The following is a 23,058-nucleotide window of genomic DNA, read 5'->3' as shown; positions in this document are numbered from 1 at the left end:
TGCTTTAGGACCGTAGGGGGCAACATACTTGAACTCTACCAGCCACCCCGCGAGGGAGGGGTGACACGACAGGAGGGAATCTCTGGGGGCAAGGCTGAGCTGGGCATCTCACCTGGGCAGTGAGTTTCTGCCTCTCGTCCTGGAACCGCTGCCTCTCCTCCAGGACCTTGACCTTGGCACCCTCATACTTGGCAGTCATCACCTCCAGCTCCCGGGCAGTGTTCTGTGCTTCCCGCTGCAGCTCAGCCAGGCGGGTCTCGGCGTCAGCACGCACGGCTGCCAGCTCTTGGCCATACTTCTCTCTGGCCTGGTCCAGCTCCACTTCCAGAAACTGCCGGCCAAGGCTGGCCCGCTCACCCAGCCCCCGGTTCTCCTCTGCCAGCAGGCCGTGGGCCTTCTTCAGCATGCTCAGCTGCTCCGCGTAGCTGGCCTTCTCAGCCCGCAGCTGCTGCGCTGCCCGCTCTTGCTCTGCCACCTTCTGCCGCAGGGGCACCAGCTCCCCGAGCTCCCGCTGGGCCCGCACCAGCTCGGCCCGCAGCCCGCCGGCCGCCTGCTTGCTCTGCTCCAGCTCCTCGCGATGGCGTTTCTCAGCAGCCGCCTGCTCGGCCTGCAGCTGCTGGCAAAGGTGCTTAGCGGGCAGGAGCTCGCTCACGAGGGCCTGTGTGCTGGCGTGCTCCAGCTGCAGGGCAGAGAGGGCCTGCTCCTTCTGGAAGAACTTCTCCTGCCACGTCTTCAGTTCTTGGCCCAGCTCCTCCGCTCGCTCTGCCTGCGAGGCCAACTCCTGCCGGAGGCTCTCCGAAGCCACCCGCTGTTTGTCCGCCTCCTCCCGGAGGGTGTGCACCTCCTCCCGCAGAGCGGAGCTGCGTTCGGCAGCCCTGGCGCTGTTGCTGGCGGTCTCCGCCTGCAGCAGGCGCAGCCTCTCCTCCAGCTTCTGGCTCTTCTCCGACTCTGCTACGACCAGCCGCTTCAACTCCTTGCTCTCCCCCTCTTTCTCCAGGACCTGGCGGTTCAGGATGGACACCTCCTCCTCCAAGCTGCTGATGAGGCTGTTTTTCCTCTCAGCCTCCTGCTGGCCCCGGGCCACCTGGGTCTTCCACTCGTCCTCAGCCTTGCTATGGTCTTGGGCTTTGGCGCGGAGGGTGGCCAGCTCCCGTTGGGCTGTGGCTAAGGTGTCCTGACTGCACCCCAGCTCCTGGGCCTTCTCCTCTAACCGGCCCCGCAGAGCCTCCAGAGCACCGACCTGCTCGGCGCGGGAGGCGCGCTCACACTGCAGGCTGCGCTCCAGGCCAGAGGCCCTCTCCTGATGCTCCCGGCACTGCCGCTCCAGCTTGCTCACCTCTGCCCGCAGAGCCTCGAGCTCAGGGCCTTTCCGCTTGCTCTTTCCAGTAGACTCCGACTGTGCTCCTGACCCAGAAGGGTCTTCTCCACTGGCCGGCCCTGGAGACTGTTGGCGCTCCTCCTCTTTCTTGGCCAGCTGTTCCTTCAGTCGCTGCACAGTTTGCCGAAGCTCCCCCAGCTCTGTTCTCTGGGCTGCCTCCTGCCCACAAAGCTTGGCCAGCTCCTGGTCCTTCCCTTCCTTTTCCATCAGGGCGTGGGCCAGGGCTTCCTGCAGGGTCGCAAACTCCACACGCTGCTCATTGAGGGCATTCTGCAGCCGCATCTCCAGCTCTGCCTTGGCGGCCTTCTCCAGGGCAAGATCGGCTTGGGCCCGGCCCCGCTCCTGGGTCAGGCGTGCCACCTCCCTCTCCTGCTGCCCGCGCTCCTCCTGCTGCTGGCCCTGGCTCTCGATCAGCGCAGCCCGCAGCCTCTCCAGTTCACTGCCCATCTGCTCGGCCTCCCGCTCCATGGCCTGCAGCGCCGCCTGCGTGCTGCAGAACTGGCGTCCCTGCTGCTCTTCCGGCCACTCGGCCTCTCTGGCTCCGGCCCTCGGCGGCTCCTTGCGCAGCTCCCGGGAGGCCGTTTCCTGCCGCTCTCCTGCCTTGCGCACCAAGACCTCCAGGCGGGCCACCTCCTTGCCGGTGGCAGCCATCTTCTCCTGCAGAGCGGAGAGGTCGTCCGCAAGCCTCTGGGCCCTGACCTCCTTCTCCTGCACCTGCTGGAGCGCTCTGGCCAGGCTGGCATGAAGCTGAGCGACTTCAGTCTGCTGCCGGCTGATCTGGAGCTCGCTGTGGGCCTCAATCCCCGCCACCTTCTCCTTGGCCTCCTGTAGTTCCTGGCGGGCCTTCTCGCATTCCTCCTTCAGGGTCATCAGCTGCTCCTGGAACACGGCACCGTACTGGGCCTCCTCTTGCTGGCTCTCCTCGTACCGCTCGCGCCAGGTGGCCACCTCCTTGGCAAGCTGTTCACACTCCCCCTCCGCCTCACGCTGGGAGGCTTCGGCCTCTGCCAGCTCCCGCCGCAGGGCTTCCATCTCAGCTTGATGGGCCTCCCCCAGCTGCCGTAATCGGGCCTCCAGCCCCTTGCGCCCAACCCTCTCTTCTTCTAGCTCCTTCCGTTCCTGCTTATGCTGTTCCACCAGACACCGGGTCTCTGCCTCCAGCTTGGAGATGTGACGCTGCTGCTCTTCTAGGGCATCTGAGGCCCTGCGCTTCTCCTCCTCCAGGCTGCCCTTGGTGATCTTCAAGGACTCCTCAAGGGCCCGGACCTGCTCCTGGAACTGGCCCTTCTCCTGGGCCACCCTTTCTCTCTCGGTTGCTTTTTGCTGCTCAGACCTCAGCTGGGCCTTTAGCTCAGCCACCTGGGCCTGGGCCTCACACTGCTCCTGGCGGGCTGCCTCAACACAGGCATGGAGTTCCTCCACCTTTTGGCTCAGCTCTGCCTTCTCCCGCTGGGCCTGAGTCACCGAGGCCTGGGCGCTGTCCCGGGCTTCATTAGTGGCCTGAAGTTGCTGTTGCAGGACCTCTAGCTTGGCAGTCTTCTCCTTCTCCAACGCTTCCAGCTGCTGGAGAGCCGAATCCCTCTCCTTTAAAGAAGCCTGCCGCTCCTCGGCGGCAGTGGCCAGTCGCTGGGCATGGTCTCGCCTGGCGGCCTCCTGCCCCTGGGCAGCTTCCTCCAACTGCTGCTCTTTTTGCTTCAGGCTGCTGCTCAGCTGCTCCACCTGCTGGCGAAGGCCCTGCGAGGCCTGTTCTTGCTGCTGGAGGCTCTGCATGAGCTGGGCCTGCTCCGTTTTGGCCTGCTGCTTCAGGCCGGCCAGTTCTTGATCCTGCTGCTGGAGAGCGGCATTGAGGGTGGTGAGCTCAGAAGTCAGTGTGGCCACCTGGGCAGACAGCCGGGCCCCCTGAGCCTGAGAGGCCTGCTCCAGCTCTTCCTTCGCCTGGCTGAGGTTGGACAGGGAGCCCTGCAGCTCGGCAATCAGGCCAGCCAGCTGCTGCTTTTCGTCTTCAAAGTGGCCCCGCTCGGCAAGCAGCGTGGCTTCCCGCTGGCCCTGCTCAGCCTCCAGCGCCTCCACCCTGGCTTGGAGCTGGGTGTTGTCTGCAGCAAGAGAGGCTGCCTCTTGCTTCAGGGTTTCCAGCTGGTGAAATAAAGAGACAAATGAGGATCAGCATGACTCCTCGATCACCACAGCGCCTGTGAGAACTAAGGAACAGGAACCTGATGTACCAAACACAGGCCCACACCAGCCCCGGGACACGGGTCCTCACCGCTGCTCCTGTGCGCTCCTACCTGCAAGACGTCCCCCAACACTTCGCCCTTCTCCCGGGCTGGGTTCTCCCGCAGCTGGGCCAGATGCTCTTCCAGCTGTGAAAGTTTTCCCCGAAGGATTTCATTCTTCTCTTCAAGGCATTTCTGAGAGTAAACAAGAGCCTCATGTGAACAGAGGTGGAACAGGCACTAGGTTACCAATAACATACGGAGCCCTAGCACCCTGTTATCAAGATCTCCTTTTGCCCTGACCTTGGGAAAAACTCAGAAACCATGCACCTGGGTTCATGACGGACCTGATTTTCTAGCCCTAATTTCAGGGTTGAATTAAGTCATGGGACCTGTTAATTTCTTCTTCCAGGCCACTGAGTTTACTTCAAATTTCCTTACTTAAAAAAAAAAAATTTCCTTACTATATACCCTTCCTCAGGCAAGTCTTGGCTCCCAGATTATCTAAACACTCACCAGCTTAAAAACCTCCCCAGCCATGCCTGGGTGGCTCAGTCAGTTAAGTGTCCAACTCTTGATTTCGGCTCAGATCATGATCTCAGGGTCGTGAGATTAAGCCCCACATCAGGCTCCCTGCTCAGCGGGAACTCTGAGATTCTCTCTCTCCCTCTCCACCTCCCCTCCTGCTTGCCCATGCTCTAAAATAAATCTTAAAAAAAAATTAAAAATAAAAAATCTTGGGGCGCCTGGGTGGCTCAGTTGGTTAAGCATCTGCCTTCGGTTCGGATCATGATCCCACAGTTCTGGGATCGAGTCCCACATCAAGCTCCCTGCTCCGCGGGAAGCCTGCTTCTCCCTCTCCCACTACCCCTGCTTGTGTTCCCTCTCTCGCCGTGTCTCTGTCAAATAAATAAATAAAATCTTAAAAAAAAAAAATCCTCTCTTAAAAAATATATATAAATATATATAAACACCTAATATATATATATACACACACACACACATACATATGTATCTCCCCAGCCTGCCCGGGCATCAACAGCAGCAGCCATCGCACCTCCCAGCCCTGTCCTCCAGCCCCATTCCCCACTCCCCACTGTTCACTAAGCCAGGGCCAGGACTGTGCTGGGTCCTGAGTTCCTAATCCACCAGATAGATATGGGAGGTAGCTATTACTAGCCTTCTTTTGCAGAGCAAGATCTGAAGCTCAGATGTTAAGTGCCTTGCCCTAGGGCTACAGGGTTAATAAGTGGTAGAGTTGGGTTCTTAAAAATACCAATAAAAATAATAGTGGGGGCACCTGGCCAGCTCAGTCGGTGGAGCATGCAACTCCTGATCTCAGGGTTATAAGCTCGAGCCCCACATTGGGTGTAGAGATTACTTAAAAAAAAAAAAAAATATATATATATATATATATACACACACATATATATATATTTATTTATTTGGGAGAGAGAGCACGAGCTGGAGGGGCAGAGGGAAGGGAGGGAAAATCTCAAGCCAACTCTGACTCTGTGCTGACAAGAAGCCCAATGCAGGGCTCCATCTCACCACCCTAAGATCATGACCTGAGCTGAAACCAAGAGTCGGATGCTTAACTGACTGCACCACCCTAAAAATAAAATCTTAAAAAAATAATAAGAGTAACGAATTCACTGAAAGCTTACTTTGCACAACACAAAGTGTTAAGTACTTTGTACATAGTACCCGACAATGGGTGATGAGGCAGCTACTCATTACTTTTCCCACTTTACAGAAAGCATGCTTAGAAAAGAGGTCAAGTAACTTGTCCAAGATCCCACATCTTGTAAACAGTGAAGACAGGATTCAAAGGTGTACTGGACTTAAGCCCACAATCTTTCCATTACAGCGCACTATTAAACCTTGAAGAGGAGTCAGCTTACTTCCCAAAGGCCCCAAAGAATAGAGTGGTAAATGGAACTCAGCTGTGAACAGGCAGTCAAGACCGTGGCCCTGGTTCCCCAAGCAGAGGGGTTACCTTGTCCTGCACGGCCGTGCTGAGCTCCTTCTCGAGATGGGTCTGTTTCTCCACCCACTCTCGAGTGGCCTTGCTGTGCTCTTCTGTCAGGTCATTGAGGGCACCCTGTAGCTGCTGCAGGTGACTGGCAAACTCCCGGAGCTGAGACAGACAAGCGCGAGTCCTCGTCACCCAAAGTCAAAGCCAATACCACCACTGCTGTGTGTTCCCCGACTCCAGGGGCTGCAGGTGTCTGACTATCCGTCTAATCCGCCCCAAACCAATTACAACTAGTCACATCTTTAACTCAAGACTCAAAATTCAGGGCCACAACCCTATCCCTGGCAGCAGCCTATTATGGGACAAGGAAAGGGCCAAAGTATGCAGGTCTCTGGAAAGACTGAAGCACAGGACAGGTGCCGGGACATTCTTCTCAACCCTGTTTTGGAGAATCCTCCAGACCAACTCAGCCCCAGCAGGCCTCCAGGTGGGGACAGACCCCTCCCCCCAACACTCACCTTAAAGGAAAGGTCCCCATTCTCCTCAGAAAGCTGGTTAATTTTGCGATCCATCTGGCTCTTCTCTGTCTTCAGGTCCTGGCACTGCTTCAGAGTTTCATGGAGACGCACAGTGAGGCTGTGAGGGAACAGAGCGGTCAGAAAAGACAGTAGCACCTTTCCCCCCACCCCACGGGTGCAGGGCGCGGTGGGGAGCTGGGAAGAGATCAGGGAGAATCCTACCTCTCGTTCTTGCCACGGAGCTCCTCAAGCTCCCTGGGCTCCAGCGGGCTGGCCGCCTGCTTCTCGTTCAGCAGAGCCAGGCGGTCAATGCGCTGCTGCATCACAGCTATCTGTGCGTCTGCCCCGGGGAAGGGGAGGGAGGGGAGAGTCAGCACAGAACGACGGGGAAGAGAGGAGGAGGGGGAGGCATCCATTCTAAGGGAAAGGAGGATATGGCAAGGGCAGAACCGGCTTCCAGGAGGTCAGCTGGACTGGCCCAAGGCTGAGCACTAAGCTCCTGGGCCAGCAGAACGGACAATAATGGAACGGGGGGCCGTTCCGCACACAAGCCCAGCACTTCCTGGGATGAAAATCCCCAATGCTGCTCACTCACACATCATCCGCCAGCCTACTAGGCGCCTACCTTTCTCGGTGAGGAGCCTGCGGTTCTCAGCCAGCTCCAGCTCCAGTTCATCTCTATTACTTCTCTCATCTGCAAGCTGCTTCTTCAGCCGTCTCATCTGGAATTGTGGGGTCTGCAGGATGTCGCCCATGGGGGAGGCTGGAGAACCTGAGAGGAAGCTGAAGAAGGAGATGGCTCAGACGCCACGGTCAGAGCCTGAAGCATGAGGGCTGAAGGGAAGAGCACTGGGTGGGGATGGGTGAGCAGGGCTCTAAGGTTGTGAGTACCGGCCGGTAGGCCAAGCACCTCAGCTCTGTTCGCAGTGCCATCTCCCGCCTCATGACACGACTGTGAGCAAACGGTTCTTCTCCCCCCTCCAAGCCTTAACTTCTTTGTCACAAAAAAAATCATCTTGCCTCTGCAGAGCGGCACTGAGAGAAGGGACTTTAGCAGTCTCCACGGGAGGAAGGAATTCCATAAACAGGGAACAGCTTCTGAGGAAGGCCTTCTGCCAAAAATGGATCCCAACCAATTCCCCTAATTAGTACTGGGACAGGTGAGAACATCTAGCAGGTGCTCCAAGCACTGTCTGCAGGTGAACAGTGTTAGCCTCTAGAATGAAGGGGTCTGAGGACAGATGTTGAGGTCCTGTCCCAGGAGAGGAGGCACAGCACATACTTGTTCCCACTGGAAGAGGCGACCTTCTGTAGCTCTAGGAAGCGAACCTCCCTTTTGGCCTGGTGGCTGGGTGGGGACAGCTCTTCAGAGATGGTGCTGGAACAGGTAGAAGGGACAGGAGCTAGGGGAAGAAGCAAACCATCATAAAAAGGTTAGTAAGAATGCGAACAGATATGCATCTTTATCCAATTTGAGAACTCGCCTTAGTGGAAGTGAATCTGCAGACACTTACATGTAAGCTACAGAGGAAGGCCACTGGGCAAAACCTGAATCCCAGTGTCTGGGTCATCCAGAGGTCAGTGGCACTAAGCCGAGTCAAGCAAGTGGCTTCTCTTTCCACAAGTCATTAAGTGCTCATGCTTTTCCCTGCTGATTCAACAACTGCAGAGGCAGCTTGGGAGCTGCCCTGAGCACAATCTCCTCTTAGCCCAACAACTTCTCAGGTCAGAGCCACTGGCTCCTTCCTGAACTCCTCCATTCTGAAATCTTGCACTGCCAACACAACCTCTTTCTCAAAACCTCTGCCTCCCCTGGTTCCACGACCACCTTCACACGGCTATCCTACCCCTAAACACCCATCCCTAGTCTCCCCATCTGCCCTCCCTCCTACCCCCACCCTCTAAGCATCCAGAGTTCTAATGGGGCCTCCCTGCTCTGCCCACAGTGGCCATCCACACGCTGACTTGCGAACCCATAACCTGGCCCAGAGCCCTCGCCTACATTCTAGACTCACATTTCCAACATCTCCATTTGAAGGGCTGAAGAGAAACTTGAATATGAGGAACATCAAATTCAGTGGCTGGAAGAGAGCCTGCCTAGAGCCACATACTTAACCTATCCTCACTGGATAGCCTCTTCTTCAGAAGACATGCGGAGCTCTCGGTCTTTCTCCTGTACTTCCAGCAACACATTTGGTAGAGGACGTACCTCTCTGTTCTAGCACTTATTCTTTATCCTACTTACTGATTTACGTATCTGCCTTCCCACCTAGAACATGAGCTTCATGTGGGGAAAAGCCTTTCTTTTAGGTGCTACTCCCAGCTTCTAAGCCTAGAGTAGCAATTGCTTAAAAAATAAAAAACAGGGCGCCTGGGTGGCTCAGCCGGTTAAGCGTCTGCCTTCGGCTCAGATCTTGATCCCAGGGTCCTGGGATGGAGTCCCGCATCGGGCTCCCTGCTCTGCGGGGAGCCTGCTTCTCCCTCTCCCTCTGCCGCTTCCCCTGCTTGTCCTCTCTCTCTGTCAAATAAATAAAATCTTAAAAAAAAAAAAAGGTATGTGTGGGGTGATCAAGGACAACCTACCAGCAGACACGATCACTTATCATGTCCTGCTTAGGCGCTGCCAGGCAACAAGGAAGAGCTCCAAAGGAACTGGGATGATGGCAACATGGCCTATTTATTCCATTACACACACTTTTACTGAGTGCAGACCCTGTGCCTGGTGTTGGGACTGAAACAAACCCCCACTGTATTTCTTAATAATTCAGGATCCTAGCAGTTCCCAGCTCAGACCGGAGGGGATCCTCAGGAGTAGGTCCTACTTACCTTTCTGTAAGAAGTTTTCTAGGTCCTCATTTAGGTTTAGCCCATCCTCATGGTCCAGCACAAACTTGAGAATGACTGCTAACTCAGCCTGGGCCAGAGAGAGAGAAAAGGAGCATCACTGAAGTGTCAGAGACACCTGAAGAGATGGAAGGCACCACACTGGCCATGGCAGCCCCAGGAGCCTGCTGGAGCTCAGTCTTCCTCTCAAAGCCTAAAGCCCCACATTCCAGCTGAGAACATTCTAGCAGAGACATGTTGACCCTGCTTGCCCTCGCCTCCTCAGTTCCTCTAAAGATGCACCTGGGTTCAGACAGAGTTCCTATCTGACTTCACTCCTGACCACAGAGAAGAAAATGGGCAAAGAAAGTAGTGCAGTCAGAAAGCTTTTATATGTAACTATGTTGCCCTCTTCCAAATGACCCTCACTGTTGTTCTTTGTCTAAGTGAGAACCCAAGAACCCTCCAGGGCTCATTCAAAGCTTATCCACTAGCTCAGCTGTAAAATCTGCCCTTCACTGTCTGAATTCCAAAGTCACAGAGTTGATCTAATTTTTCTGGCCAACGCTGCCATAGTTCCTTATCCTTGTGAATTTGTTTCTACCAGGTCTATGACCAGCCTGGAGCAGAGAAAAGGTTGAAAGAGGAGCCACCCATTCCTCCCATGCCACTACAATCCCAACCTCAGAGAGGAGCCATGAACTAAGTGAGTTTAAAATGGGATGATTCAACATTGTTACCACTATGCGAAAGGCCACAGCTCTCTGGACACTGCCCCCGCAGTCACCTACATCACCCCCTGTGGCATCCCAGCTCCTCCTGCTCTGGGAAATAAAGGACAGCTGCTCAGGCAGGAAGCAAAGCCAACATTTGGACCCACATGACAGGTAGTTCCTGGAAACCAGGCCAATTCCCACTATAATGAAGTGGAGGCACCAACTCCACTTCTTCACTTAGGGACCAGGTAGAGGAGGGGGAGAGAAGGTAACCGCTTTGGGCTGGACTGTCATGATGGACAAAGACATTCTCTCTCACTAATCCTTCCCATTAGAGGAAAGGAGGAGACAAATGGAGTGACAGTTTGTGTAAAAAATATACACACTCACATGGGAACACATACATGAGGAGAGAACAATTTCTGCATATTATCCCATCACAGTACAGTTATGACTACAGTTAAATATACATATGTAAAAAAGGACTTGGAAGTATAGCCTTTAAAAGTTAACAGTTATCTCTGGGGATGAGATTACTGGAAACTGTTATTTCCTCCTTTTGTACTCTTCAGTATTTTCTGGACTTTCTATAATGAATGGCTGGAATTACTACAACATAATTTTTTAAAATAACGCTATATGCTGTTTAAAGAAAAGCAATGGAGTGAGGTGAAGCAAAGACTAGACCCATCAATCAGGGCGGAGGAGGCACAGAACTTACCTGAATCTTATATTCAAATTGTTCCCAGTCCCTGGGACTTTTGGAGCTCATGGTGGAGTGGTATAAGAGCAACATGGTCATCTAGAAGCCAAAGAGGACATACAGTCACTGAGTGGAGCTGCCTCTCTTCTCAGTGCTCCCCTTTCTGGGCTGTTCTGGGGACTCTGAACTATTCTGGAGGCTCTTCCGAAGCTCCTAGAATTCCGCCCTAGGTCCCTGCCCTTACCCGCACCCAGAAACACCTGATTGAGGACACCTGATTGTGCAAAAAGCCTGGTGCACACCTGAATTCCCGAACTCATGGAACCTAACTATGAAGCTTAAGCTACCCTCTACAAAGGTAGCACCCAGAAACAGGAGAGGGAATGGAGACCGAGGTAAGAAGACTATGACAGCTGGGTGAGGCCTAATTCCTGCCAGGTCTTCATCGAGGCCCACAGTAGTAAGCACCCACCACTTCCCCCTGGGTTAAAAGAAGGCCCAGCAGGTCCCTCTGGTGCCACCCTCTGACCCCCGCATCTGGTATTCCATTGGTACCTTGGCCAATTCCAGCTCTGACCCTTCTATCACTTTTTGCACGGACACCAGGCATTCCGGAGAAGAGGGATGTTTTCGGTTTTCTGTAACGACGACAATGCAGAAAACAGGGTGAACTTCCTGGACATCCCTGAGATCATCAGAACACCTCAGAGTAGAACAAAATCACTATCTCTGGTGGGGCCAGGAGATGTAGGGCTCCTTACTCCTATGTCCTCTCTCCCCCAACATACACATTTCCATCTGAAGTTAGTTCTATCCTAGGTCAGTCCAAGGACTACAGGGAAAGTTTAAAAAAAAAAAAAAAAGCAGGCTAGGAATTCAGAGCAGCTCTGGGGCACAATCTTGCTTGCACTCACCCACCCAACTCATCAACTCTGGCTCAGTACTACAGAAAAGAAGCCCAGAGATTCCAGGTCACTCTAGAGTCTTATTCCAAGTAAGGTCACAGAGGAAGCCTGAAGCTGAGCCATACTAGGAGGACTAGGGACACCTGGTTCTTATGCTGGTATGCCAATTATCAACCTCTGCTTTATCTAAATCTATTATCTCCTCTCCCGTAATTCTCTTGAGCGAGAGATGGCAGACAGCTCCTATGTCACAGATGAGGACTCCGTGGTCCATGACTGCACAAGGGAGGGGACTGACAAGCACTGTGCTAGCTTTTCATCTCTTCCTACTAACCCATCAGCCTTAGGAGAAATTATCATTCTCTCCACTTCATAGACAAGGAACCTATGTCCAGAAAGGTCACACAAGCTATGAGGAGAAGGGCCAAGACCTCAACCTAAATCTGCCTCTGCCTCTGCTCCACATCTATTGCCTAGGCAATTAATTCAAAGTTATCCAGGGGAAATGTTTCTCTTGCAAGGGAAAGAAGGTAACATGGATCCATCCCTCTCCTCCAACTCCCTGCAGTGGGTGGGGGACAAGAGCCCAAGGTGATGAGTCCCCAAAACTGACCCTCTGGCTCTGCCTGGATCTCAGAGACGGGCTGTGGGACTGAGGGACACTCTTCTTCCCTGACTGACATCAGCATCACCAGACCCAGGGAAACAGCTGTACTCATCCCTGTGGTACAGCGTCGGTAGCCTTGAGCCTTTGCTCCTCCAGACACTGAGCTGGTTCCCCTGGACTTCCAAAGTCCCAGAGGTTGAGGAAGCAGCTCTTTCTTAGCAAGATAAAGAAAGGTGCTTACTTTGCAAAAAACTGCACACAAATTCCAGTCTCTCTGGCACCGGCTGCTGCAGGATTTGCTGCCCCTCGTCAGTGCCATGGCTAGAAAAAGAACAAGTATCAGGACCAGAGTAGTTAGCAGTCCTTCCTTCCTTGCTACTCCATTACATTCCACCTTCCCATTACTTCAGGCTTGATCTGCACTGGATCTGGGAAAGCAGCAGACCAGATGCTGGAGGCAGGGGAGAAGATACCAAAACACTACTTGGTCAGAAGGAACTGTGTGGTAGATGAGAAGTGGGAACTTGAGGCGTGCGGTCCTTCTGAAAAAGATGGCACTCTGCCACCCCAACCGTAATATGAAAAAGCTCTGTGGGAAGAGGGGAGGATGGCAGCATGGAAAAGGGGAAGCTAGGTTCAACAGTCTGTAATGGCTCCACTGGAAAACGTCAGGAAGCTAGGGAAACGTGGCTAGAGTAAGACAGACGATGGAAAGGGAAAAACAGGCCCAAGACTGAAAGAACAGGAGGAAATTCCCAAGGCTCTGAAGTGCCAGGGCAAAGTTCAACAGACTGAAGGCTGAGATGGCTAAAGCCAAGGGACAACACTGTTTTTTTTTAAGGTTTTATTTATGTATGAGAGAGAGAGCAGGAGCAAGCGGGGCGGGGGGGGGGGGGCAGAGAGAGAGAGAATCTCAAGCTGACTCCCTGCTGAGCACAGATGACCCTGAGATCATGACCTGAGTCAAAATCAAGAGTTGGACACTTAACCAACTGAGCCACCCAGGCGCCCGGGGACAGCTCTGATCAGGGGCTGTTGCTGCGCTAGTCTGTTTGAAGGGCAAGCCACCCGCTGAGAGAGCAAGGAGGGCAGGGAGGCAGCAGGGGGAGCTCTCACACAGCCCAGGCCCCTGGCCCTGGGTGCTCAGACTAACTGCAGTTTCAATTTCAGGGGTGAATAGCTCCAATTCCAGTCAGAAAGCGGACTTTTCTTGGGCTACTACAGCTGGAGATACTGATTAAAGGGGCCTCTTGTTCCTCAATCTCCAGGTTCTACTGAATCTCCAGGTTTCAGCCAACTTTCTGAAGGTCAGGGCAGGCCCTAGAACCAGAGAACTTGCACCGCCAGACATCCTGCAAAGCATAAGCAGCATCCAAGCCAAGACCATGAATGTACTGCCCTCCCTCTCTCACGGGATTACAAAGGTTTCTTCCAAGTGAACCCCCTATTTTCTGGATAGCTGGTTTGTGATTAGGGACTCCTACAGAGCCTTCAGGAGATGCTCATCTCCTCCCAGACTCCTAAAAGAGCCACCTTCCCTACCCACCCACAATCTGGAACACTGTGACTCCTTCACTCAGCACAGAGCAGCAATTTCCTTAAGTGTATTCCATTAGATAAAAACAGAGAGGGTTCTTGCGTTAAATGTTCGGGAAATGCTGGGTTAAACCAAACTGAACATTGTCTAAAGAAGAGAATATAACATGCATTATTTCCCAAACCTATCTGACCACAAAACCTCTTTTTCCCTTACTAAGCCCCTGGGATAAGTTGCACGGAACATGCTTTAAAAATGTTAGACCTGGAGCCATCCAGCCCGTCCTTTAAAACTGAGTTCAAGGGGCGCCTGGGTGGCTCAGTCGTTAAGCGTCTGCCTTCAGCTCAGGTCATGATCCCAGGGTCCTGGGATCGAGCCCCGCGTCAGGCTCCCTGCTCAGTGGGAAGCCTACTTCTTCTCCCACCCCCCCTGCTTGTGTTCCCTCTCTCACTGTGTCTCTCTCTGTCAAATAAATAAATAAAATCTTTAAAACAAAACAAAACAAAACTGAGTTCAAGGGGCACCTGGGTGGCTCAGTCAGTTAAGCGTCTGCCTGCAGCTCAGGTCATGATCCCAGGTTCCTGGGTTGGAGCCCCATGGTGGGCTCTCTGCTCAGCGGGAGCCTGCTTCTCCCTCTATCTGCCGCTCCCCCTGCTTGTGCTCTCTCTCACATGCTCTCTCTCCCTCTCCCTGTCAAATAAATAAATAAAACCTTTAAAAAATAAATAATAAAACTGATTTCAAGTCTTATCTCTGGCAGGAAGCCATCCAGAACCACTGCCAGTCATGCCTCCTCACTCCTCAAGAATTCCTACAGCACTGACGGATACAAGGGCATCATTTACAATTGACCACACCAACTGCGCGCCTGGAAGCTAGGGTATAGGAGGTACTCGGTACATATGGGTTGACTGACAGATGAAGGAGGCTCTGTAATAGGAAGAGCAGAGGTCAACATCAGTAACACAAACGTCAGTGCTTTACGTTTTCTGGCAAAATGACTCCACTAAATTTTGCTATTCAGGCCTCACAGATATCAGAGATGGGACAGCCTTTTTGCTTCAGGCTATTCATACACAAAACAGAAAGGGAAATTTGCTAGAGAGGTGGATGCCAATGTATTTTCCCAGAGAGAAGTCTAAGTGGCCAAGGAACAAGCCCTGTTTGATTCCCACAGTTGCTATCTCCACCAGCCCTGCCGTCCTCCACCGTCTTCCCCTGAGAACTAGCATCTGATTTAGGTTAGCAACCGTAGCAGCATCGCAATGAAAAAGCCAGAACACATTCACCAAGAACATCTATTTTCCCGAAGGAAGGTGGTCTGCACTGTCCTGTATCAGAGATGGAGATTAGGGTTAACCTGGAATTTCAACAGCCCCTCCCCTTAGCGCGCGCAAGCGCACACACACACACGCACACGCTCACACATTGTGTTGTCTTTCCCTCTCACCTTCCCTCCACCTCCCCTCCTCCTACTCTAAGGCTCAGGCAGTGCATCAGAAGACAACTTGGAAAATGTGCATCTTGAATTTGTAACCCTCCCTATGAAAATTTCCCACCAGGTTATAAACCTACATTGGCTAAACCAAGGACACACATCCTTACCCATGGACATATATACTGCTCTTGTCATTAAGCCAAGGAAATTTATCTCCTCAAAAGCAAAAGCTCCTTGATCTATGCTTTTTTTTGGAAAGCAAAGCAAGGTTTATTGAGCAATAGCAAAGTGATAGTACAAAGCTCCCGAAGAGGGAGGGGATCCGAGAGGGTTGCCCTTTTTCAGATTTTATTTTTTTAAGTAACCTCTACACCCAACGTAGATAGAGCTCAAACTCGCAACCCCAAAATCAGTAGTCACATGCTCCACCAACTGAGCCAGCTAGGCGCCCAACCTTGATCTATTCTTATGTCAAAAAAAAAAAAAGCATGCTGCACCCTATTGTATGTTACAACACAAGGGGTATCACACCTGGCTGCCCCTCTTTCAGTGATGTTAAAATTATGTAGTAGGTTAGATATTGTCAGCCTAATGGTTTTACCAGCCACTGATGTGAACAGTCTAGATTTACTACTTCATTAGGGTTTGAAAAATAATTATTTTCATGAGGAATTGCAAAATGCTGACTTATAAGTGGTGCACAATTCCACCGATGAAGTATCCTTACAAAAAAACAAAACAAAACAAAACAAAAAAGAGCATTAAAAAAACCCTTAAGTTAAATCAAGCTTGGCTCTCATCACCAGTTTATAGGCAACAAGGGGGACAAGAAGAACAAGCTGAACAGCACTGGGATTATACAATTAATAAAATCTAGAACTTAGGAAATTCTATAAAATTGGAAGAAAAGAAAATGGGGTAAGGTATGGGGGTAGAAATGAGTAGGAAACAAGACTGGTGGGAGGAGAGGAGCCCCTGATGAAAGCTCTTCAATACCAAGGCTGAAGATTTTCGATTTCAACTTCCTGGCAACGAAGAGTCACTGAGGTCCACCAGCTGTGGGGCATCACAGTGTAAGCAGGATGGCAGGAAGGTATGCCCTGGAATATGCACAGATTAGAGGAGAACGAGGTCACGAGGACCTGGTACCCAGAATGAGGCAGAGGGAGGGATGTGAGAAGTCTTCAAAGGACAAACTGAGAGGATGGTGACTGAGTAGAATCACTGCCAAAGAGAGGGAGGAATTCAAGATGCTGCTGAAAGGTCCTGCTTGGGTAACTGGGAGACAAAATGGTACTATCTATATACCAAAATAAGAAAACAGTAACTTCTTTTCACTAAGGCAGATGCTGGTTAGAGCCACAGGGACCTTCAAAACATCTTATAAAACATCCCACCACCAACATACATTTCAAAAATTACATTCAGAAGATTAAAAACAAAAACCACTCTGTTCCAGGCTACTCAGCCCCACTAGACTTTGCTGAAGAAGAGTATCAACTACATTTTCGTTCCTTTACTTACTCAACAAACATTAACCAATGTAGTGTGTTAAGCCAGGTGCAGAGGACCCCAAGGGGAATCAGTTCTACCTTCTTTCCCTATGAATGGGTGGCCAGGCAGCTTCACACAGATGCCGATTACATGGCACTGGTTCCTACCTGCTGTGTGTGCAACAGAAACACCCTCAACACCTCAGTCTGTCCCTGACCTAGGGGCTCAGAGTCAACAAAAAGGGAGGGTCCTCTCCACTGTCTCCACAATCCTTTATATTATGGCTGACCTCTACTTTTGCCCGCAGCACAAAGAAGTGAAAAGGTCAGTTTTGCCCTCCATAATTCCTGAAAGTTGATGAGAGAGGAAAAAGGATGAACTATATGAGCCTAGAACAATAACTGCAGGTTATAGCTTGACCCATCTTTGCTTGGTTCCAGAGAGGTAAGATATAAGGGGGAAGCCCCACTCCACTGATTTCCAGGTAACTGTGATGTTCAAAGGAACCGTGCTAAAGACAGACATAAAACAAAGCTCAATAGAATCCTGGCTACATGACAACAAGCAGCTTATCAAATGCTAATTGATCTCACAAAGCAAGTTAATGAGGCAGATGAAAACCCCAGAAATGCTGAAATGGTTTAGAAAAGGGCATATCTGTGCTGTGCTAACAGGTTAGAGATAAGATTTCTAGGTGCTGCTTATTGCCCTCCAGTACAAGAGCTTCCCCTTTCTTCTTCCTGACCCTACAAGTTGCCAGGAGGGCTTGTGAGAAGCCCAAAGAAGAGGGTATGGAAGACTCATTGAGACAAGAGGACAGCGAGCTCCAGAGCAGGCTCTTGGAACACTGTGATAGCAATGAGACTTGCAGGCTCTCCTGGGCAAGCGTGAGGAAGCCTTAGGGTGGGACAAGAGCGAAACCTCTCCCACAGACAGACTCAGTGACCAGAACAGGAGGCTGGTGTGCCCTTGCCTCTGGCTCCACGCTGGCAGTCCTGCCCATGCCTTCTGCTCACAGCCGTCAGTAAGGAAAGGGAGTACCTGCCGTCCCCAGCCCAGCACACCAACACACGCTTCACCTGAGAGGCTGGCGAGGGGTGTGGCGCATACTCACATGCTGTCAATGATCTTGATGAAGACGCTGCAGTCCTGGAGCTGCAGCACGGCCTCCACAGGGCTGGCCACATGCAGACTGTTCACCTGCAAAACACAGGGAGGAGCCTGCTGGAACAGAGGAAGTGACGGGAGCACTGCGGCTCGCTCCTCCCCCAGAGGCAGACCACCCGCCAGCCAGATCGCTGGGAGTGCCCACAGCTGTAGGCCTCAGGCCTTCTGGAGCATTCACTTCAGCCAAGGAGAGCTGCTGTCCCTGCTCGTCCAGTGACAGCCACCTGAATGCTGCCGTCAGAGTCTTTCCTCTGGCTTCAACTAAATGAGAGCTTAAATACTATGATGTTCCAGCACTAGGGATACACTTTAACTATAACTCGGCATAAAATGGGTTTTTTTTTTAAGATTTTATTTATTTACTTGACAGCAAGCGAGCGAGCACAAGCAGGTGAGAGGGAGAAGCAGGCTCCCCACTGAGCAGGGAGCCTGATGCGGGGCCCAATCCCAGGAACCTTGGGATTGTGACCTGAGCCGAAGGCAGTCGCTTAACCAACTGAGCCACCCAGGCGTCCCATAAAATGGTTTTCTGGAAGGATACACGAGAAACTGTACCACCACTGCCTCTAGGGACAGGAACTTGATGGCTGAAAGTCAGATGTGGGAAAAAGAAAGGCTTTTTATATTATTGCCCTTTGTGTCTCTTGTATGTTTACACTATAACCATCTGTAGCTCAAATTATCACACTACAGCCCTTTCTATCTCAAGAATTTTGAACTATCTATTCAAAGCTTAAATACTACATAATGCTTTATATACTCCCACACGGATATAAAATCTTGTTATTAATGCATTTTAAAAATTCTTTCCAGACATAAAATTTCGGCTGTCACAGGGAAAAATGATGAGGCAATAAGATAATAAGAAAAAAATGAGGAAGGAAAAGAAGAGCTGGGAACCCTAGGGAAAAACTTGTCAATTCCAATTTAATTGCCTGCTTTTCTTTGCCTTCAGGCTGCCATCCCTCTAACTCAGTCTTTACAACTAGGAAATTCACCAGCAGTCACCTGTAAATGAGTCAGGTACACAGGTTATTCAACAAGCATATACGGTCAACTTCTACAGAAAAACCTCACGAATTCCAAAACCAAGTTCAGAAGAAGCCTGGGCTAAACTTCACCTTTGTTACTTCCACAGGAAAAAAAGGGTTTGCTAAATCAATCAATCCCATATGCAAGACTGAGGAAGGAGGGAACTCAAGCTGCTTGACAAGGTATTTGTAAGAACTTCAGCACAGTGGTTACGTGCAATGAGTAGATTCTACTGTTTATAAATGCGCTCTTTAAAAGGTACTGAACTATGGGGCACCTGGCTGGCTCAGTCAGAAGCACATGCAACTCTTGATCTCAGGGTCGTGAGTTTGAGCCCCATGCTAGGGGTGGGGGGGCTTTTCTTTTTTAGTAATCTAAAAAAAGAAATAAAACATTACTAAAAAGAAATAAATAAAAATATAGATAGTACTGGGCTGGGAGCTCCCAGATTAAGATTTTGAATCCAACTCCTCCACTAACTTGCCAGGAACCTTTGTTATCAACTTATTTCTCTCTGTGCCTACTTTCTCACTTGCCAAATGGATGGAATCCCTACATTGTTTACTTCAGAGGACCAGTGTGGGTTCAAATGGGATTATGAATGCAAGAACACATTACAAAATAAAAGTGCTAAATGCAAAGCACTATTATGGTTAATAAAATAAAAATAATGAAGCAGATGCAGCAAAACTACTTCTCAGTTTAATTAGCTGACTGCACTAGAGAATTAAGAGTATTAAAAAAAAATGACTCAGCCACAGATACTATTTATTTGTTAAATATATATATATATTTTAAGATTTTATTTATTTGAGTGAGAGCAGGAGCAGGGGGAGGAGCAGAGGGAGAGAGACAAACCGACTCGACTCCCTGCTGGGTGGGGAGCCCCACTCGGGACTCGATCCCGGGACCCTGAAATCATGACCTGAGCTGAAGTGAGAGGCTGAACTGACTGAGTTACCCAGGTGCTCCTATATACTTTTATATTATAAACAACTTCTAGGGGCGCCTGGGTGGCTCAGTCGTTAAGCGTCTGCCTTCGGCTCAGGTCATGATTTCAGGGTCCTGGGATCGAGCCCCACAAAGGGCTCCCTGCTCTGCGGGAAGCCTGCTTCTCCCTCTCCCACTCCCCCTGCTTGTGTTCCCTCTCTCGCTGTCTCTCTCTGTCAAATAAATAAATAAAATCTTTAAAAAAATAAAAATAAAAATACACAACTTCTAGGGACACCTGGGTGGCTCAGTCAGTTAAGTGTCTACCTTCGGTTCAGGTCATGATTCCAGGGTCCTGGGACCCAGTCCCACATTGGGCTTCTTGCTCAGCGAGGACCCTGCTTCTCCCTCTGCCTGCCGCTCCCCCTGCTTGTGCACGCTTGCTCGCTGACAAATAAGTAAAATCTTAAAAAAAAAAAATTAAAAAAAAAAAAACACTTCTAGATGGCTCTAAATGAAAATAGGTTAAAAGTTAAAAAAAAAAGTGTAGAACATAAAATGTGACCTCTTGCTGAAGCTTTCAATTTATATCATCTGTATATATATGTGTGTGTATAAATATATATACACACACACATATTTATACCACCTTTTTTTTTTTTTTAAAGATTTTATTTATTTGATAGAGACACAGCGAGAGAGGGAACACAAGCAGGGGGAGTGGGAGAGGGAGAAGCAGGCTTCCCGCGGAGCAGGGAGCCTGATGCGGGGCTCGATCCCAGGACCCTGGGATCATGATCTGAGCCAAAGGCAGTCGCTTAATGACTGAGCCACCCAGGTGCCCCTTTATACCACCTTTTGAGGGGAAAAGCCTAATCTAATTAGTCAGGAAAGGCCAGTGTAAATTTTTGAGGAAGATTCTGAATATTCCAGGCCAAGATCCTTTTCCACGAGATGAAAATAGAGTGCCAAGACTTAAGCATCCAAAACCATCTCCTTTTAATACCTATAATCAAAGGAAAACTTTAAGGGCTATGAATGCTTGTTCACTAACAAGACTGAAAGATCACACCAGTTAGCTGACTTAAAGTCACTTAAGGAATCTGGATTCATCTCCTATCAATTAAGTAATAATCCAGCAATAGTTTCTTTCATAGAGATAAAAATGCATTTTCTTCCTGTGCATTATTTTGCTCTCAAATGAGAAACTGTTGGAAAGCTGAGTAAGTGGAGAAACTCTTTCATCTTTAGTCAGGGATTAAAAGATAAGAATAAGGGCCTAGCTCACTGCAGAACCCAAGAGCTGCCTGTAATGTTTTTCAGGGTTGCTTAAGGTTGTCAAATCTTAAGAAGTTCCCTATTCCCACTAACAATTCATTCACTGTAACTGCTGGATAGAGAACAATTTCAAGCTACACTTCAAGTAAAATATAAATTTATTTTTACACTATAAAATAAATTACTGAAACTTTGGGGGGAAAAAACCCCACTCATTCTAGTATTTTAATGCATGCACTTTTAGCATTTTGATGTATTTCTTTCTAGTCTTTTTTCCCTACGTCATTTTTCTCTAAACCACAACTATAATTGTCACGTGTATATATTCTGTGCCACTCTTCCCACTAACATAAGAAGCATTATTTGACACTGCTACAGTATCATAAAATCCACCTTAGCTGCCTGCCTTTTGTTTAAATTGAAAATTTCTAAAAAAAAATTCTGTTATCATGTATTAATATTTTAATGCATGTTTATTTTGACTTTTGAATAAAGTATACAAATACCTGCTATTTAATAGAACTAGCCCTGTATTGGTTCTTCTCTGTAATGGTAGTACTCACTAATAGAAACAAGCCTAGGACCTAAATAAATAAATATACTGATCAACTTAAAATAGTGTGGCTAAAGGATCCCCCAATATTCAGTTAATCCACTGAACTGGAGACAAAGCTCACAGCCCCCAAACCCAACCAGGCCCTTCTTAGGGATGAGGGGAGGAAAAGGAAGAGAAAATGTTTCTAACATAGATCTAAAACACTGAAATTTAATATAAAATATGTAAAACATAAATATAAAAATACCCATTTAAAACTATACAACTAAAATTCATTTATTTCAGAAACTGAACACAAAGAATGCACATTTTGTATATTAAACACATTTCCTGTCTAGAGATCTAACAGTAATTAAAGACAGTGTCTTATTTTTTTTTTTAAGATTTTATTTATTTATTTAACAGAGAGAGCATGCACAAGCAGGGAGAGTGGCAGGGAGAGGGAGAAGCAGGCTCCCCACTGAGCAAGGAGCCCCATGCGGGACTTGGGACTCAATCCCAGGACTCTGGGATCATGACCCAAGCCAAAAATAGATGCTTAACTGACAGCCATCCAGGTGCCCCAAACACAGTGTCTTATTAAATCCACCCTACTTAGAAATTAAACATTCTGGGTGCCTGGGTGGTTCAGTTGTTAAGCGTCTGCCTTCGGCTCAGGTCATGATCCCAGAGTCCTGGGATCGAGCCCCGAATCAGGCTCCCTGCTCAGCAGGAAGTCTGCTTCTCCCTCTCCCACCCCCCTGCTTGTGTTCCTTCCTCTCTCGCTGTTTCTCTGTCATATAAATAAAATCTTTAAAAAAAAAAAAAAAAGAAAGAAATTAAACATTCATTTCCTTTAAAATATTCTATAATTTTTTTTAAGTTGGCTTTTTCATTGGCCCTAATTGATCAGTAGTCAGGTGACTACTAAAATACCCTGTACCACATAGCATGCCCCAGCAACTTTAAGTATCAAGAATTATTATTTATTCAGATACAGTGCTAGATGTTTTCTACACACATTATGTCCTCATCCTCATCATAACACCATGAGGTATTTTTATTATTTCCATTTTAAAAATAAGGCGCTGAGAGGCTAAGTAACTTGCCCTGGGTCACACACCCCAGCCACAGCAGTGATTCTAAGTCAGGCTGTCTGACTCCATCAGGTTTGTCATCACTACACTCTGTGTCCTCTTCTGCTTCCCTGCAGCTTTATGTTCCCAATGCTTGGTATTACTCTTTCATTTGCCATTGTTCATCTTGGACAGAAGATATATGAAAAGACCTAGCACAAAGATTTAAGTAATCACACAAAGATTTAAGTAATCAAGAAGGCAACAGGAGGACAATGGAAGCAGACAGAAACATGGTAAAGAAAGCGAGGAGAACCTTGCCCTACGATAAAAGGCCTTTCAAGACCAAAGTCCCTGAATGTCAGTGAAGCTCAGGATAAACCCTTCTAGTCAGGAAAATGCACAGGAAGCAAATGAAGATGGGTCTCCGTGCTGCCCTGCAGCCAACTACGGTTTCCATGACCAAAAGGAAATACAGACCGCTCCTAAGAGGTATATAGAAGCTTAGAAGGGAGTTCTCTTCTAAGCTACACAAGTGGTGTCATGGATCACTGTCAGGAGCAACATTGCCAGAAATAGTAAAAGTTAACAACTAAGGGGAAAGGCAAGGGAAAACTGTATTTTCTTCATCTGGAGATGAGAAGACTTCACATAGTCATGGCTCCTAAAAACTCCTCTTCCGCCTCTGCAAACCTCCTGGAGAATCTCAGACCAAAGAGAGGAAGACTAC

The 23,058-nt window shown here is 49.3% G+C and overlaps 1 protein-coding gene and 1 long non-coding RNA gene across 17 annotated transcripts in view; one reads left to right on the top strand and one right to left on the bottom strand.

Annotated features, from left to right (window-relative positions):
- Positions 1-23,058, bottom strand: part of NUMA1 (nuclear mitotic apparatus protein 1) — a 69,709-nt gene that overhangs the window by 9,865 nt on the left and 36,786 nt on the right. For 10 of the 16 annotated variants that reach the window (XM_064576976.1, XM_064576977.1, XM_064576978.1 and 7 more), the window contains 12 exons: positions 17,425-17,510; positions 12,083-12,162; positions 10,885-10,967; positions 10,348-10,428; positions 8,914-9,001; positions 7,370-7,490; positions 6,713-6,870; positions 6,310-6,427; positions 6,088-6,205; positions 5,591-5,731; positions 3,664-3,786; positions 113-3,511 (listed from right to left, as the gene is read on the bottom strand). In XM_064576976.1, coding sequence (XP_064433046.1) covers positions 113-3,511; positions 3,664-3,786; positions 5,591-5,731; positions 6,088-6,205; positions 6,310-6,427; positions 6,713-6,870; positions 7,370-7,490; positions 8,914-9,001; positions 10,348-10,428; positions 10,885-10,967; positions 12,083-12,162; positions 17,425-17,510 — 4,596 coding nt within the window. The remainder of the gene's footprint in view (positions 1-112; positions 3,512-3,663; positions 3,787-5,590; positions 5,732-6,087; positions 6,206-6,309; positions 6,428-6,712; positions 6,871-7,369; positions 7,491-8,913; positions 9,002-10,347; positions 10,429-10,884; positions 10,968-12,082; positions 12,163-17,424; positions 17,511-23,058) is intronic. The other 6 variants (XM_064576985.1, XM_064576984.1, XM_064576987.1 and 3 more) reach the window with 1 other exon arrangement.
- Positions 9,166-22,633, top strand: LOC135362378 (uncharacterized). The gene is made up of 3 exons (XR_010406994.1): positions 9,166-9,616; positions 18,616-18,691; positions 22,466-22,633. It is a non-coding gene; the product is annotated as an uncharacterized LOC135362378 (long non-coding RNA).

Source organism: Mirounga angustirostris, unplaced genomic scaffold (genome assembly GCF_029215605.1).
Source record: "Mirounga angustirostris isolate CCGP_5_RB_7025 unplaced genomic scaffold, mMirAng1.0.hap1 SCAF_13, whole genome shotgun sequence".
NCBI lineage: Eukaryota > Metazoa > Chordata > Mammalia > Carnivora > Phocidae > Mirounga > Mirounga angustirostris.
The sequence above is the reverse complement of the archived record's forward strand: the minus strand, read 5'-3'. Positions and strand labels throughout refer to the sequence as shown.